Raw genomic sequence first — 15714 nt, 5'->3', positions numbered from 1 at the left:
AAAAAATTAACACGGGAAAGCTTCTTAATTCTCTGTGACCCTTAGGTACCTAAGATGATGTCTGAAGACATCCAGGAACCTCCAGAAGCCTGTAAACCATCTTGAAGGTTATTCTCTCCCTGTAGCTCTTTTGTGCTCTGCTGTTTCCTCTGTAAATATGTACCCACGTTTCAGGGGGAGAACAAGAGACCATGTCAAGAAGTTGTCTGAAAAACAAAAATCCCGTCTTAGACGACAGCTATATGAATTTGGGGACTCTCCCAGGCAAACCAAGACATCTGATTATGCCATTGTATCCTGTTTGGCAAAGGAGAGAGTGAAGGGAAGTGATAGACATGAGGGGCAGATGGAGTTTGCCTAATGTGTCTGTTCTTTTCTTCGCTGCCTTTTCAATTTAAGAATGTAGCAAAATAGCAGCTGCTCATAATTTCATGAATCAAGAAGTATGTAAATTTCAGCTACAAAATTTGTTGCATAGTTAGACACACACACACACACACAAAGAAGGGGGGAAAAAAAGGAAAAAGATCTTGCTTGCATCTACAACTTTCTTAATCTGGCATGCAAATTTGGCTTTCAGGCCTGGTTTGCCTCTCATTTAGCAGTGAACCCGAGTGGTTCAATCGATTTCGCTGCCGTCACGTAGGATAATTCCGTGGGCTAATGGAGAGCCCGGCATGAAAAGCTCCTTTCGTGCCCCTGAGCTACCACGGGGGTTTGTGCCCTGCCTCTGCTGCTGGGCTGCAGGTGGAGGGCAGAGGGAAGGGGTTGTGGTGGGAATGTTTCCCCACGGAGGGGCTGTGAGCAGCTACCTGAGGATGCTGAAAAGAACTGCAGACGGAGATGGAAATCACTCTCCTCGTGTTTCAGTCCCTAACAGCCCCCAAATTAAAAGATGGAAAAAGTGACGGGAAATGTATCATCCACATGTATAAAACAGTGCTCAGGAGGGGCTGGGATCGGGGCCTGCACACACCATACAGCTGGTTCTAGTTTTCAGACAAGATTTACTAAACACATGTAAACCGTGCGTATCTGTTTGAATACTTTTTGTGCAAATAACTTCCTCTGTGGTCAAGCTGTTCCTCTCAGATCCAGGCTACAGATCTGTGCTTTATACTTTTTTTACCCTTGGATTTCCACCAGTATCAGTTCACACTCAGAGTACGAAGCTGTGAAGGAGGGAGCTGAGCTTGGCAGCAAGAGTCAGGAGAATTTACAGCGCAAAACACTGAGCAAAAACTCATGGTAAAGGGCAGGAATCATCCCTGGCTTTGCTCCATCCCAGCCAGTGGGGCAGATCCTGAGCAGCTGTAAACAGCCCCACGGCTGCACGTTCCACAGGAGCTGCAAGCATTTCTATCACTTGGCCCCACTGCCTCTTGCAGAGATGCAACCTTTCACCAGCTCTGGTGGGGTTCCTCCTGATTTATACCCCCCGAGCGAGCAAGCAGAGCCAGGGTCTTTCTTCACCAATTAGAAGTGCCCCACAATTATATCTGCCAAGTGTCATGAATTCCAGCTCCAAACACAAAGCAACAGCTGAAACTGGATACGAAGAAGCAGGAGGGGCAGAGTTTTATGATCGATGTTTTATTGGAATCGTATAAAAAAAGAAAAGCATTTCACATATTTCATGGAGGTATTTTATGTGCAAATTTAATATGAATCCTCTTCTTGTTAAACTCTTACGTGATCTATGTACTTCAGTATATAAAACACACTATAGGACAACTATGAACAAGTTTATTAAAACAACTCAGGCTCCTGTTGACATCACCAACCGCACAAGTGCTTGCTCAGATCTTATCAGTCTCTCCTTATATTTCAGGTTACCTACTTGCTCGTTTTCCCTATATATCTTTCATTGTTACAAGAATTCAACTCCTGGGCAGATCTCACAGATAAATCTGCTTGTCTGTTTGGGGAATATGGCTCTAGTTCTAATTTTGCAGACTTCGTTCAGGCAATACTCCCTCTCACTGCAGGGATTTTTGCCTGAGTAATCCTTTCAGAATTGGACTTTCCATGATTCTCATTTACTTAACAACTTGGCATTACATCTGTAAAATATTAGCCCAGTAATGTAAAATATCAAATTAGATTTACGCATTAATCTAATCTATATATGAAGCTTGATAGTCAGTTCTGTTACACTGCATTATTGCAATTCCAGGCATTCTGTGTCATTTCACATTTATTCTGACGATGCAAGAGAACCAAGGAGTGAGACTGATAGATCAAATTTGGTAGCCCATGCATGTAAAAGTCTGAAACTTTGAACAAAATTTAAAATCAATTTTCACTTTCAGATAAACCACGTAAATGTTTTCCTATAAATCGCAAATAAAGAAGAGCACACACAAAAAGCTAATCTGAAATAATCAACAGAATAACAAGCTATTAAACAGGAAAAAGCAGGTCAAAATAGGTAGTGAAAGTGCAAAGTATCTAAAGATCCTTGAAAAGGACAAATAAGCAATTGTTTCTTTTCTGTGTGACAGTTGCAGTCTGAAAAGTAAAAAAATTACTCCTCCATACATGTTCATAAACTGCATTTATAAACACTTCACTCAACTAAATTATATTTGTTTCCTCCAGGTTGGCTGCCCTTGAACATTTTCCTCCTTCTTGCAGTTTTTGCTTCTTTTATATAATCCCTTCATGAAAGCAGGTCTTATGCCCACGGCCCTGCTTCAGCAGCCAGCCCCAAACAGCAGCCACTTAAGGACACGTTAAACTCAAGTTTTGTGTGTGCTTTGGTACCTTTAAAAACTGGATTCTTGGAGACGACCCACCAACACATTATTCTTACATCTTAAAGCCATTTACTTCCCTTTATGAATGCTTCCAATTTGTTTTACTCTTGTTGGGCCGAATCCAGCTTGTTATTTACAGAAAGAACACAACAAGATTAATAGGATGTGGTCTGCACTAGCCCACACCCCTGGAAATTCACAGTGATCCCATCAATTCCGTATAATTTCTTTGGATTCATAGCAGGTTAAAGCCCAAATCCAGGATAATGCCAAGCAGATGCAGACAAGAGCCAGCACATAAATGTGAAGAATCATGGCCAGAATAAAACTGGATCTCTTTATTCCAAAGAAGAAGGTAATGTTTAGATACAAAATATTGCATGGATTTTTTTTTTCCCCCCCGTTTGGTAATCTGTCACCATCTGGACACCAAATAGGAAATTATGCAACACCAGGGGGAAAAAAATCCAATTTATTTCATCCATGTTACTAAAGAAAGACTGGATTGATGTGCTACCCCAAGCACTTCGGCTCACTCGTGTGTCACAAGAGGCACAGGTATGCTCTCTTAAACAGGAGGCTCTCCACACTGCAATGTTTCCTGTGGGACACAGCATCAGTTTTGCCAGTGTATGGCAGCTGCAGTGAACTCAGGGCTTCCTCTAAGGGTGTCTATTTTCTCCCTTTCTGCATTAATTCAGAATTACTGTTTCTCCTTCCCCAGCATTCGCATGCAACCAAACACAGTTGTGTTTGCAGAAAATCACAGTTGTGCTAAGTCAGTCACAGCGTTCATATTTCTAAGAAAAGATGTGCTTCCCCAAATGAAACCTCGCCCTCATCATTGGAGGACAAACCACCTCAGACACCCCAAACCCCACAGATCACAACACAGACACCCGTGGGGGACCCACTGAGGGATGTGAGCATCACGGGGGGACAGTGGGACCAGAAAGCCCAGCTGGAGGAAAGGAGCAGAGGGATGTTCCCTTCTTCCGTCCCACGTGAAGTGTTCGTGTTCAGAAAGTGAAAGAAAAACCTTTCTTCTCTTTCCTTTGCCAAGGCAGCTCAGCCCAGCACTCACCCACTTCTGTGCAAAGGAAGGAAAAGGGAACTGGAGGTGAGGGAGCAGCTCCGAGCTGATTCATTTGTACTTTCCCTCCTCCTCCTTGCTGCTTCCCTGCCCTGCAACCCTCGATGTACCACGAGATTTCCATCTCCCGGTGACCACTGGTGCTGGACAGAATGGAGAAACCGAGGGAGGATCCAGGGAGTCCTTTGATGCCACCAAGAGCTCTGTGCCAGCAGCCAGCCACAGCTCCTGTCCCCAGCCACAGCCACTAAAGCAGCTCTCCTGCCACTGGGAGAGTGGCACAGACAAACAGAATAAGCCCAGGTGAGGTTCAGAACACAGAAAGGCATTTAAAATAATAATAATAATAATAATAATAATAATAATAATAATAATAATAATAATGCAGACTTCAGATCCTTATTCTAAAGTAATATGTGGAGTATTGGAGCTGAAGATACAGCACAAACTGGGGGAAATACCTGGCTGGGACAGAGTTAGTGGAAGTGAAAGCACAGCCAAAATGGACCTGAGCAAGGAGGGAGAGGGGAAGAGCAAGAACCTGAAATGAGGAAGAGCAAGAGTTAAATACCACAAAAAAACAAAAAACAACCAGATGTGCAAAACCCAAACCCCAAACCTCTAAGAGAAACCAGTAAAAGGTAAAAAACCTGAAAGATTTCAAGAGAGAAAAAAGGTGGGAATTTTTCCTGGGAACATAACCTACTAACTTGTCTGCTGATCCCTTTAGAGAAGGACTCAGTGCGCCTTCCATCCAACAGAATCCTGGCTCTGGTACCATCCTGTGCATGGGATCTGGGATGAGAAGGCAAGGACAGTGCTGACAAATTAAAACTGGGGTGAACCATACCCTGAGAGAAATTCAGTATCAAATTTACTCCAGCTCCAGGGAATGCATAACCCAAGAGATCCTTTCCTCCTCTAACTCTTTCTGCTGTTCCAGATGTTGGCCAAAACACAACCACGCATCTCAATGGAACATTTGGTGACAAAACAGTTATTTTAGAGAAATGTTCTGGGAGCTTTTTTTGGGTCTTCAGTAACTCCTGCTGCACACGGCAGAGACACCGCTGCAGTGCCATCCCATGTTTGTGTTGGTGTGGGTTAATCCACAAATCCTCAAGGAAGATCTGCTGTGGGTTATGCTGGATCCTCGTAAACGTCCTGAGAGTTACCCAGCAAGTAACCACACCTGGCAAACTTACTTTGCTTTTAATTGTGGCTGTTTTCCCTGCCCTCTGTGAGGATCACTGTCTTCTCTTCCACCTGCCAGAGTGTATCTGTAGCTGTGCAGTGCTCACAGGACAACAGAAATCAGCATTTTGTGCTCGGATCCTGTGTGCCGCCATCTACGTGATCTCTGCTAAAACTTTCCCAATTTACCAAAGAAGGTGGGAATTGTCATGTTGGTTGTGAAAACAAGGATCCATCCCACTGAGTGACCACAGCTGGACACCCAGGTAACTGTGTGCAGGCATGGGGGATACTTCTCCCTGCTATTTTCCCTGTTTCCTACCATTTTCTGCTCAGGGGTTTTCCTGAGTTTCTACACGTCACAGTGTCCATACCACTGGCCAAACCCTCAGGCAATTTATGTGCTGCAAAACCTCTGGCTACTACCACAGATATAAATCAAGCAGAATTAGAGTCATTGACAATAATTGGGAAAAAAAAAAACTCCGTGATTTGGAAGTCATATATGAGTTTTGATCTTAATTTGGACTAAATCTCCCAGGAACATAAATTATCTGTTTGGCTGCCTCTGTTCCCTGCCGTCCCTGTGGAATCTCGCTGGGCAGTGGCACAGAGCAGTAAAGGATATCTCAAATCCAGTTAAAAGTGAACAGAGGCACTTCCACAGTGGAGAGGGCTGGGATTTTGGAATGAGGAGCTCCTTTCCATCAGGCACTGGCAGCCAGGGAAAAGAATCAGCTGAAGAAAATGCAAAGATGAGAGCTATGAAGTGAGAGGGGAAGGAGCTGGACAAGGAGGAGACAGAGGTACAGAGAAGGCTCTGGAGGAACTCTTTTAGGGGAATTGATAGAAATTTGGGAGTCAGTTTACATGAAAATGAGAAAAAAACCAAAAAACCCACAATAATCCTTGGAGAAGAGACCAAAAAGTTACAGGTGCTGGGAGAAGCAGCACCTCACCTTTCAGTGCCATGGCCAAGAAAATCATCCAGGTTCATTAAGGCAAAGAGAAGCCTAAGATCAATACTGGACTCATTGTCCAAAATATCCTCATGAATGCAGACTGATGCCCAGGGGAGCAGCCGTGCTAAGGAACTGCTCCCAGCCAGTCTGGGACCTTTGGAATAAAGATCCATTTTCTTCAGTATTCCAGATGATGACATGAAGAATAACAAGAAGAATTTTCTGTGATGGCCCAAAGTGAAAATAAGTTCATTAAAGAGCTGTATCAGTGAGATCTTATGACATTAAAAGGTAACAAATTTTAATGTGATTTTCACCCAATTCCTAAAAAGAAATCTGCACAACATACTCACAAATATTTTGGATGTATCAATCATTACTAGTTGCTGCAATCATTTGAGATTTAAACTCCAACTCCACGGTGCTTCCTTTTTCAGTACTCTATTAGTGCCCGTTGAAAGAAGTTAGCATTTACACAGATCAAATCTAACTTTAGAAAAAACCTTCCTCAAACGAACAGATGAGAATGATTCCTCAAAACATAATAACCCAAGAAAACTTTATTCTAACCATCTTCTTGCCAGGGTGCACCCAATTTTCCAAGCTCCCTCTCCCATGGCACACAGGTATGTTTCAGCAGGAACACAAAGCACATTATCGCTTGCTCCAAGGAGCTCTGTAGCCTGCAGGATCTTTGCAGAATCCAGCCCGAAGAAATGCAGCACTTTGAGAAAACAGAGCTGTCAAGCAAGATTTCCTTGGGCTTGCTGCCACACAAAATGGCAAACGAGGGACTCGATCCTGCATGGAAGACAATAGGAATTATAGGTGCTCAGCGTTTGTCTTCTGGCAGAGTTAAGGTTTCTCAGTAATTCCCCAAATCAGCCGTACTGCTGTATACTTATTCAAAATTACATAGCTAAAAGCTTTGGTACGTAGCCACAGAGCTTTTATTTCAAATTGGCAATAATGTAACTTCTGCAAAAAAGAGGCTACAATAATGTTAAAAATATCATAAAATGTTATTTATATCAGGATTCATTTGTTACCCCATATGACAATCATTCATATTTCTTGACAGATATAAACCCCCGCTTAACACATTAGTATCGTAAATATTACCAGATATAACACTGTAATTTAATACCTACCAAATGTATTTTAAAATATTACTCAATTTAAAACTTTGGATTTTAACCAGATGCGTTTCCAGAAAATGATTCAGGTCAGATGCTTTTTTCTTTTCCCTTTTCTGTGCGCGCGCGTTCAAAGCGGAGCGTTCCTATGTGATTTATTGTGCCGTGACTGTGTGCCCCGAACCTAAAACAGCACCACGATACTTCATCCTTGAGGCTCACACACCTGCAGTCCAAACTAACAAGAGAAAACATCTACATGGCACGGCAGGAGCCTTTGAAAGGTCTTTTTGCAGTTGCCTGGACACAGAACAGACTCGTGGAACAGGGAGGCAGCGGAGAAAGGGTGAAGACAGGAACTCCAGCCTCTTTCATCTAGAAAGGGGGGACCATGGAGAGATTAGAGGAAAGGATTTTGATTAGATCACTGGAATGTGAAATGATGCTTCCCAGGATTAAAATCCTATTTTAGAGCTACCAAACCGGTTACGGCGTTAGTCAGAATGCGGAGGCTCGCGCAGCTCCATCCCTGCTCCGTCCCCGGCTGTCGCTCTGAGCACCCCACACCCTCTCCCTGGAGCAGGGGGGACCCCAGCCGGGCACCCCAATCCTCCCCATCATCATCCCAGCAAGGAGCTGCCCTCCCTCAGAGCATGGCACTTCTGGGGGAGAAGGAGTTTCCTTCTCCAAGGGCATCCCCGGGTCCAGCCCCACGGCAGTGGCGTGGAGGCTCTTGGATTTCGGTCTCATAGGGCCCCCACTTTAGATCACCACGTCGAGGTCTGACATTTTCATAACCAAATGCCATTAGTTTTATTCCCAGCACAGCCAACCAACAATCTGGAGGTCTGCAGCCGTCGGGCTGATCATTACGTGGAACCCATTAACATAAAACCCGCCATCGCAATTAGTATCTTTGTAAGCAGCAGCCTCAGCAAAAAGTGGAAATGGAGACTGAAATTATGGTGCTCTTCCAAAGGAGGCCGGCAGCAGATTGGGAAATAATCTGTGGCAATCGCTCCGCCGCTGTCTCTGCCGTAACTTCTCCAAAGACAGGCAGAGCCATTTCCAAGCAGCCAGCCCACGGGCTTGAGCGAGCACTAAATTCACTCGGTGATCAAGTACAATTTGAGAAAAAATCTACAATCGCTCACTTGGTGGGGGAAGAGATATTTTCCTCTTACAGATGAAGTGCGGAACAGCGAAAGTAGCTGTATTTGGAAAAATACCGTGCAGTTTACTGATTCCAGAGGGGACAGGTACATGCCGTGGGTTTGCCCATTTCCCAGTAAAAACAGGGAATGCTTTCGAGTGGGGCAAGGTATCTGCAGGCTGCGTGTGTACACTGGTTTGTTTGGTTAGGAGATGAGCCTGCTAAAATGTTCTGTGCATTTCAGGAAGGGAACGAGGAAAATGTTCGTATTTATAGCAACATTATTGTTTAGAACAAAATAAGTTATTTCATCCTTTTAATCTCCGTTTCTATGGATATCCTGCGCGGGGCCGGGATCTGATTTTCCAACCTCCGTGCGATCCGTCTCCCCGCGGCACCGGCCCTGGCAGGGAGCGCCTGTCCGCGCCGAAGAAATCCCGTTCCAGGCGCTCCCGGACCGCCCCGGACACCAGGAACCCGCTGCCCTCGATGCACTTTTTCATCGTTGTTTCCCCTAAACTCTCCGCACTTGGCTAATTTTAGCCCCGCGGCTCCCCGAGAGGGTTCGCCCCGCTCCGCGCCGCCGCTCCGGGCACCATTTGCCGGGCGATGCGCCGCCGTGAACCCGCACCGCGCCCGCGGGGGGCTCCGCACCCCTCCCGCACCGCCCCGCATCCCCCCGGCCCGGCATCCCCGCGCCGCCCGGCCGCGCCCGCGTCCCCGCCGGCGCCCTAACCCCGCGCGCGTCCCCGCGCCGCTGTCCCCGCGTTCCCCCGCCCCGCACCCGCCGTGTCCCCGCGTCCCCCCGCCCGGCGCGGCCCCGCTCCGCGCGCCCGTCCCCGCCCCCTGTCCCGCGTTGCCCTCGGCGCGCGGGTCCCCGCGGGCGCGCGCCGGGGGCGCCGTGAGCGCGCGGCGCCCCTTGCACCCCCCCCCCCTTCTCCCCACAGCCCCCCCCCCCCACCGCGAGCGCGCGGGCTGGAGTCCGTGTTCCGGGCGGGCTCCAGGCCGGGATTTGGGCGCTCCCCTGCCCGCCTCCCTCCCCCTTGCCCCCCCGCCCCTCCTCCCCCCTCCCGCCGGCTCCCTCCCTCTCTCCCTCCCTCCCATCCCTCCCTCCCCCTCCCTCCCGGCTCCTGAACTCCAGCCCCTCTCTCTCTATCAGCCGCTCACTCTGTCTCAATATGTCTCAAGATGGCGGCCAATGTGGGATCGATGTTTCAATATGGAAGCGCTTTTGATTTACAGCAGCTGCAGGTCAGGCTCCCCCGCTCGCCGCACGGCCGGGCCCGCGCCGCCGGACCCCCCCCCTCCCCCCCTTCTCCGCCTTCCCTCGGGCCCGGCCTCCCCCTCCTCCTCCCGCTGCCGGCCCGCGCCGCCTAAAGGGAACCCCCCGCTCCGCCCGGCCGCGGCGCTCCGCTCCCTCCGCCCCCCCCGCCATCGATCACCGGCCCCATCGGAAATTGATCCTCTTTGTTCAATTCATCGATCAGCCCAAGATGGCGCCGGAGCCGCCGCTGCCGGGGCTGCCGCCGCTTCGCCCGCTCCGTCCCGGGCTGCTCTTTCCCCGCTCCGCGCTCCCCCCCGGCGGCGGGGCCGTGCGGGGCGGCGGGCGCGGCGGGACTCCCGGCGGCCGCCGCTCATCCCCCGCCCGCCTCCTCCCTCTCCCTCCCCGCCGCCTGCCCCCTTTCCCGCCGCCGCGTCCCCGCCGCTTTTCCCCCGCCGGGAGCCGGGGAAAGTTTACCGAGTGCTGGGACTTTGTGTGGGGGCGCCGGGCGGGCTGGCGGTGCAGGCGCGGAGCGGCGGGGGCTGGGGGCGCTGTGGTGCCGGGCGGGCGCTCCCCGCCGCCGCCGCGGGGTGCCGGCCCCGGATCCGCTCCGCTCCGCTCCGCCGGGCGCGGGGCTCCGGCCGCCGCCCTGCGACCGCCGCGGGCACCGCGCCGGGCCGCCGGGGGAGGGGACGCGGGGGGAGGCCGCCGGCAGGGAGGGAGCGAGCGAGCGAGCGAGCGGCGGAGGGAACCGCGGGGTGCCAAGGGGCGAGCGCACGGTGCGCGGAGAGGGGGGCTCGGGAGGGCAGCGGCGGCGCCGGGCGCGGGGAGGGGCGCGGGGGCGTCCCGGCCGGCCGGGCGCATCGCGGCGCATCTCCCCGCGGCGGCGGGAGGGCACGTTACATAATTCACGGGCTCTCCGGCCTCTCCTGCTGTCCAGGATCTGACAGATGAGCGGAATATTGATGCTTTACCGGGCTGGCTCGGGAGAGACCCGAAGTGCCGTTTCCTGCGAGGGAAAGTCCTCGCGGACCGGCCTCCCTCCCCCCTGCCCCGGGGGAGCATCCCCGGGGGAATCGCGGCCCCACGGTTTAATTGAGTTGCCGGGCTACAGATAAGGCCGGGGCGGGCCGGGGGGGGTTGTCAGGCGCTGTATCGGTGCTGCTCCCGCCGTGAATGGGATTGCAACACGCGTGTCTCCCAGTTGATTGGCGCAGGAAGGCGCTGCCCTGCCTCTCCAAACCCGCCGCTGCCTCCCGTTTAAATAAATTGGCTCGAAAGCCGGCGGCTGCCCACCCTGGCCCCCGTGGAGGCGGCGTTGGAGCCGGCCGGAGGCTGCGGCAGGCGGAGGGATGGTGCGCTGATGCTGGGCAGAGCCGCATTCCCGCTGGAGGTGAGGGGATGCTGGCGGGGGGCCGGCAGCGGGACCCGGGTGCTGCCGCCCTCCCTTTCCCCTCGGCCGGGCGTGCGGGAGCGATGCTAAAACTCCCACCCCAGCAGCCCCCGAAAAGGGAAGTGCTGCGTGGGATCAGCGCTGGGAGGCCGGTCCCTTCCGACTTTCAGGTGCATTAGGAGGTGGGGTAAAGTAGCGTTTTGTTCTAGGGTTCTCTGTCGTCTTCCACCCCCTTTCGCGTTTTATCGTTTCTTTTAAAGGTTTTGGATTAAGGTAGACTTGGCTGAACTTTGCTCACTTGAAAGGGTTCTTAATAGTGACCCGGAATACCTACAGGAATACAGAAAATGAGATCCAGATGTAGAATTGTATAAAATAAAATGGATTAAATTAAGATGTAGTTAAACGAGGTCTGACATCTCTAATTGTGGACTTTTGCTTTTGCCTCTGTGTACGTGTGGCTGTACTTGCTTAGCATAGGAAAATAAACGCTCCGAACATCGCTGCCGTGGCGTTACATTTAGCGGTGAACAAGTCTAAATATTGCCTATAAAAATAAAGCCTTCAGAAATGCTTATTGATTAAAACATATTATGCTAAAGTATCTATCATGTAAATTAAATTCTAAAATGTAATGAACACAGCCAAATGGCATTTTGATAGATTGTTCTATTCTGTTTTTAGTAAAAAATAGCTCACTTTTATAATAATTTAATTTCTGTGCATACTGTAAAACCTGTTGTGGAGTATCACTGTGCAAACCTTAATCTCGTTTTTTCAGACTAAGTGTGACAGTCTGACTCGAACAGCTTGTAGCTTCGCCTTTGAAGCATTCTGGTAACGCCAGCTTAGAGTTGTTTGAACAATATTCATTACCTGCTTTTGAGGACTGGTGATTATTTATCTGTGCTGCGGATTGAGGCTGTTCACCTGTTGGCAGGTTCACCAGGCAGGCTGTGAGCAGCACGGAGTTTGTCAACTTTGCATACACTCGGTCTGCAGAGAGCCCCGGAGTGACCGGGGAGGGACAGAGTACCGTCCTCCTTAAGCAGAAGAGTTAATTTGTTTCAAATTAGCTTTGTTTTTTTTTTTTTTTCTTTTAACCCACCCGTCTGCAGGAAGAGGTAGTGTAATATTTACTCCCACTTGCAGATGAAGCAATGTGCTTTTAAAACCATCATTCCCAGGGATGAAGTTCAGTCCCACAGAACTGTCCATGCCTCCCTCCTTCCCCGTCCTTCACTCGCACTGACGTATTTCGAGCGTGGAATCGTAGAAAATAAAAATACTTTTGCGTACACTCTGTTCCAGCATGAAAGCCTAGAGGATTTATGCTTAGCACAATTCCACCTGAGCCCTGTGAACTGCAGCTCGTGTAGCTCCGGGTGTGAGGGCTTTGAAGCTCTCTGTGCATGAGAAAGTCGTGAGGAGCTGGGACTGGGCAGTCCCGGATCGCTGGCAGCGAGCGCCGTACCCGGCTGCTCCCAACTTCCTCTTCCACCTTCTGTTAGAAGGAGACATTTAACTGTTGATGAGCTTCGACCTGCCTTGTAATATTAAGCAGCAGGTTTCTCCAGATTGTATCAATATTAATTAAAAACAGAGCCAGGAACACTTTAGGGTCTGACTTTTTAAATTATTTATTTCCTTTCGCTAAATAACCCCTTGTTTATAGGGAAAGATGTTTCAAGTGTTGGAGACAGGATTAAATAATTCAGAACTTGGATTAAAGAACAAAAAGGTCTGTTCACAAATGGAATATGAGATGCAAAAATGGCAGCTTCCTACAGGTATCAAACGGGGCTCTTCACTGGAGACTGTACCTGCGAGGCACGCAGCTGAACATTAACCCTTTTCTGTAGTAAAGGCTGGCATTCCTAATTCCTAAAGAAAACTGGAACTGGCATGGCACTGCTGGCTCACTTTGCTGTGTGGTGGTAGATGGACCCATGTTTGATGGGGAAGGGAGTTGCAGCGCTCAGAGAGAACAGACCCTCGCCAACAGCGAGTCTTGTGGCAGTCAGTGCAGATGAAATCACTGGAGAAATGCTGCTGCCCTCGAGTTAAAGCTGCACGTCCCGTTTGGAAGCAGTTGTGTGATTGGAATCAGTTCAGCAGCGTGAAGGTAACCTGCTGTTCCGTGGTCCTGGTTTGTTTGTAGTTTTTGGTGTCACCATCACCTTCACTGTATAAAAACAACCTTTTGCTGGAGAACAGGAAAAGGAACGTTGTGTTCCCGTGGGCACAGCATGCAGCTCTCCTTGACAGCTCGCTTAATATTTCTGAATATGTGCGTATATATCAATATCAGAGGAGGCAGCTGGTCTCTGACCAGCAGGAGTAAGTCTAGCTTGAGCCACAGCTCTGAGTTGGATCTGAGGACAAATGGAAGAAGTTAATACCCTTTGAAAACTTAAACTATCTGTAGTTATTTTGACAATAAACACAAGTTCTCAAAATGTCACTGCAGCTTTTTAGGACAGGCTCTCGTTCTGCTAAAAAGTACAGGTTCTTATTGCTTTTGAGAAGAATGGCAGAACTCGTTACCATCAAGCTGGGGAGTGAAAATCTAAAGGCAAATCTTGCTAACGTGTTTGTTTTTTAAAATCCTATCCTGGTATTGCATCATATACGATTAAAGTAAGGATGGAGTATTAGTTCTGTGCAGGCTGTGACTAATTGTTTAAGGTAAACCATTGATCTTATAAAATCTGTAACAAAACCTGGAAAACCTAAGTTGTAATGAATCGCTTTTAAATGCTGAAGTACTTCTGTTACTGAATTAGAAACAGGTGGAGTTGTTGACATCTTTTAGTTGGGTCTGATGGTACCTGAGCACAAGCTGATCTGTGAAGGAATTCATATGCTTCATCAGAAGTGGAATTAGTGATCAGGTCTGAGTGTTTAATTTTGTGTATCTGTGCAGGTCATTGTAGAATCGCTTCTGTCCTAAAAGTAGCCAGTGGTTTTCTGTTTGTAGTGGTAGCTGAATGTGCATGTGGAGAAGAGTCTCCAGCTGCCATACCCACGTTTCTGCTCCCCTCACCTGCTCAGGGAGCTGTGGTGAAAGCACAGGGTGTTCCTGCAGGAAGATGCAATACAGAGAAGGGAGGGATGGCAAAGCCAGGGCACTGCTGCCAAGATGCTCGGAGCGCAATCACTGCTCCCCTGCAGCAGGAAGGCTTTGGCAGCTTGTGCTGGTCAGGGTGCTGTCCCTGGGCACACACCACACGTGACACACCAGAGGAAAGGCCCTTGATGTACTTCTGGCACAAGAACTTGTCTTTCATAGGATTCCTTGAGTCCTGCTCCTTGGGGATAAATCTCTGAGAGCTTTTCTATCCCTTGTTCTATTCCTGCAATGAAATAATGCCCATCAGAAACGTGGTGGAGTCAGTGCGTGCTTCGGTCACTCTGCTCTAATGCCAAGTTTGTGGTTAATTGGATGATGTATTGAGAAGTGCAGTAGGGAGGATTTGGGAGACGGTAATGGTTGGGAGTTTTCTGAAAAAAAAAATCACACTGGTTGGCTGTGTCTAACAATACCAAATAAGTAATGGGTGAAACATTTGCTAGAGAAAAAAATTACATGCAGTCTAAAATTCCAGTGAACAGTTATTCTTTATTTGCAAGCTGATTTGTAATGCAAAAAGTGGATGTAGAAAAATGCATAATCCAGAGTTTCAGTTTGATCACACGGAGGCCTAGAATAAAGGCAGTTTATTTATTGGGTAGAGAACAGACAAGTATGTGGATGATTGGTATTTTTTAAGGCACCAAGCAGGCAGTGTGCACTGGCTTGTATCTTTTTATGTAAGCAGGGTGGTAAGTTCCCATCTTGTGTATCCAGGTTTTTCCTGCACGTGTGCTTGCTTCTTTCCCATATCCTTTGTGGGAAGGCCTTGAAAATACAATGTTTCCTGTATTGGGAATATAGTGACAATGGTCCACTATGCTGGAATGAGGAGAAAGATGTGAGGATGAAAGGGGGAACACTGAAATGGGATTGTTTGCAGAAGACAAGGAGTGCTGGGTGAAGGGACTTGTACCGGAGTGCTCACACATGGAGTTGAGGGTACCACGAAAGATGAGAGAAACTTGGACCTCAGAAAGAGTCAGAAATAGTGTCCTTAAATTAGTGAACATAAGATAAATCCTACTCATTTTGTGACATCAGCTTGTTTTTGTTGTCTGTGGTTTGACAAAGCAAATCAGTGATTTCTGCCTTCATTGGCAGTTATAACGAAGAAATTAGAGGCTGTTGCACTGCTTGGATTGTGAAGAACATGGAAGGCAGACAGATTGTTGGATGTTAAGTTTTTATAAAAGATTAAACACAGTTGGATGTAGGTTGTTGGATTAACAAAGGTCTCCGCTGCTGTCCAACAGTACTTGGATTTCCAGGAAAGCACTAGGCAGTGAGGAATTCACAGTAGATCCACCACTGTACCCTGGATGTGCCTCTGATCTGTCTCCAGCAAGCCACTGCAGTTCTTACTCACTGTTACTTGGTCCCTCCTGTGACACAGCAGAGTTAAACTTTTACCTGAATAAAGGTAATTTTTGGTATGAAGGTGCTAAAGTCGGGAGTTGCCTGACAGTTCCTGTGCGTGTGTTACAGCAGGCCGGGGTTTGAAGCTGGAGCCTGTCACACTGATGTCTAACAGCTTTTTGCCTCCCTGGCATTCACTTGCCCCCTTGCCTTGCAATAATTTGATTCCTTTGTTGGCACCTGGGGTAATAAGGAAGTTTCTGTGGGGGCT

The 15714-nt window shown here is 48.7% G+C and overlaps 1 protein-coding gene and 1 long non-coding RNA gene across 7 annotated transcripts in view; one reads left to right on the top strand and one right to left on the bottom strand.

Annotated features, from left to right (window-relative positions):
• Nucleotides 1-4203: 4203 nt before the first annotated feature.
• LOC120761461 (uncharacterized) lies at nt 4204-10115 on the bottom strand. 2 transcript variants are annotated; one of them, XR_005703660.2, is made up of 3 exons: nt 10036-10115; nt 7371-7519; nt 4204-6809 (listed from the first exon to the last, which is right to left on the bottom strand). It is a non-coding gene; the product is annotated as an uncharacterized LOC120761461 (long non-coding RNA). The 2 variants fall into 2 exon arrangements; XR_005703659.2 differs by lacking the exon at nt 10036-10115 and adding an exon at nt 9465-9570.
• The window catches only part of CUX1 (cut like homeobox 1), a 267048-nt gene continuing 260744 nt past the window's right edge, over nt 9411-15714 (top strand). For all 5 annotated transcript variants that reach the window (XM_040082722.2, XM_040082720.2, XM_040082718.2 and 2 more), the window contains exon 1: nt 9411-9548. In XM_040082722.2, coding sequence (XP_039938656.1) covers nt 9486-9548 — 63 coding nt within the window. In that variant the 5' untranslated portion in view covers nt 9411-9485. The remainder of the gene's footprint in view (nt 9549-15714) is intronic.

This window comes from Hirundo rustica, chromosome 19, assembly GCF_015227805.2.
Source record: "Hirundo rustica isolate bHirRus1 chromosome 19, bHirRus1.pri.v3, whole genome shotgun sequence".
Classification (NCBI taxonomy): domain Eukaryota; kingdom Metazoa; phylum Chordata; class Aves; order Passeriformes; family Hirundinidae; genus Hirundo; species Hirundo rustica.
This window is presented reverse-complemented; position numbering and strand designations above follow the sequence as displayed.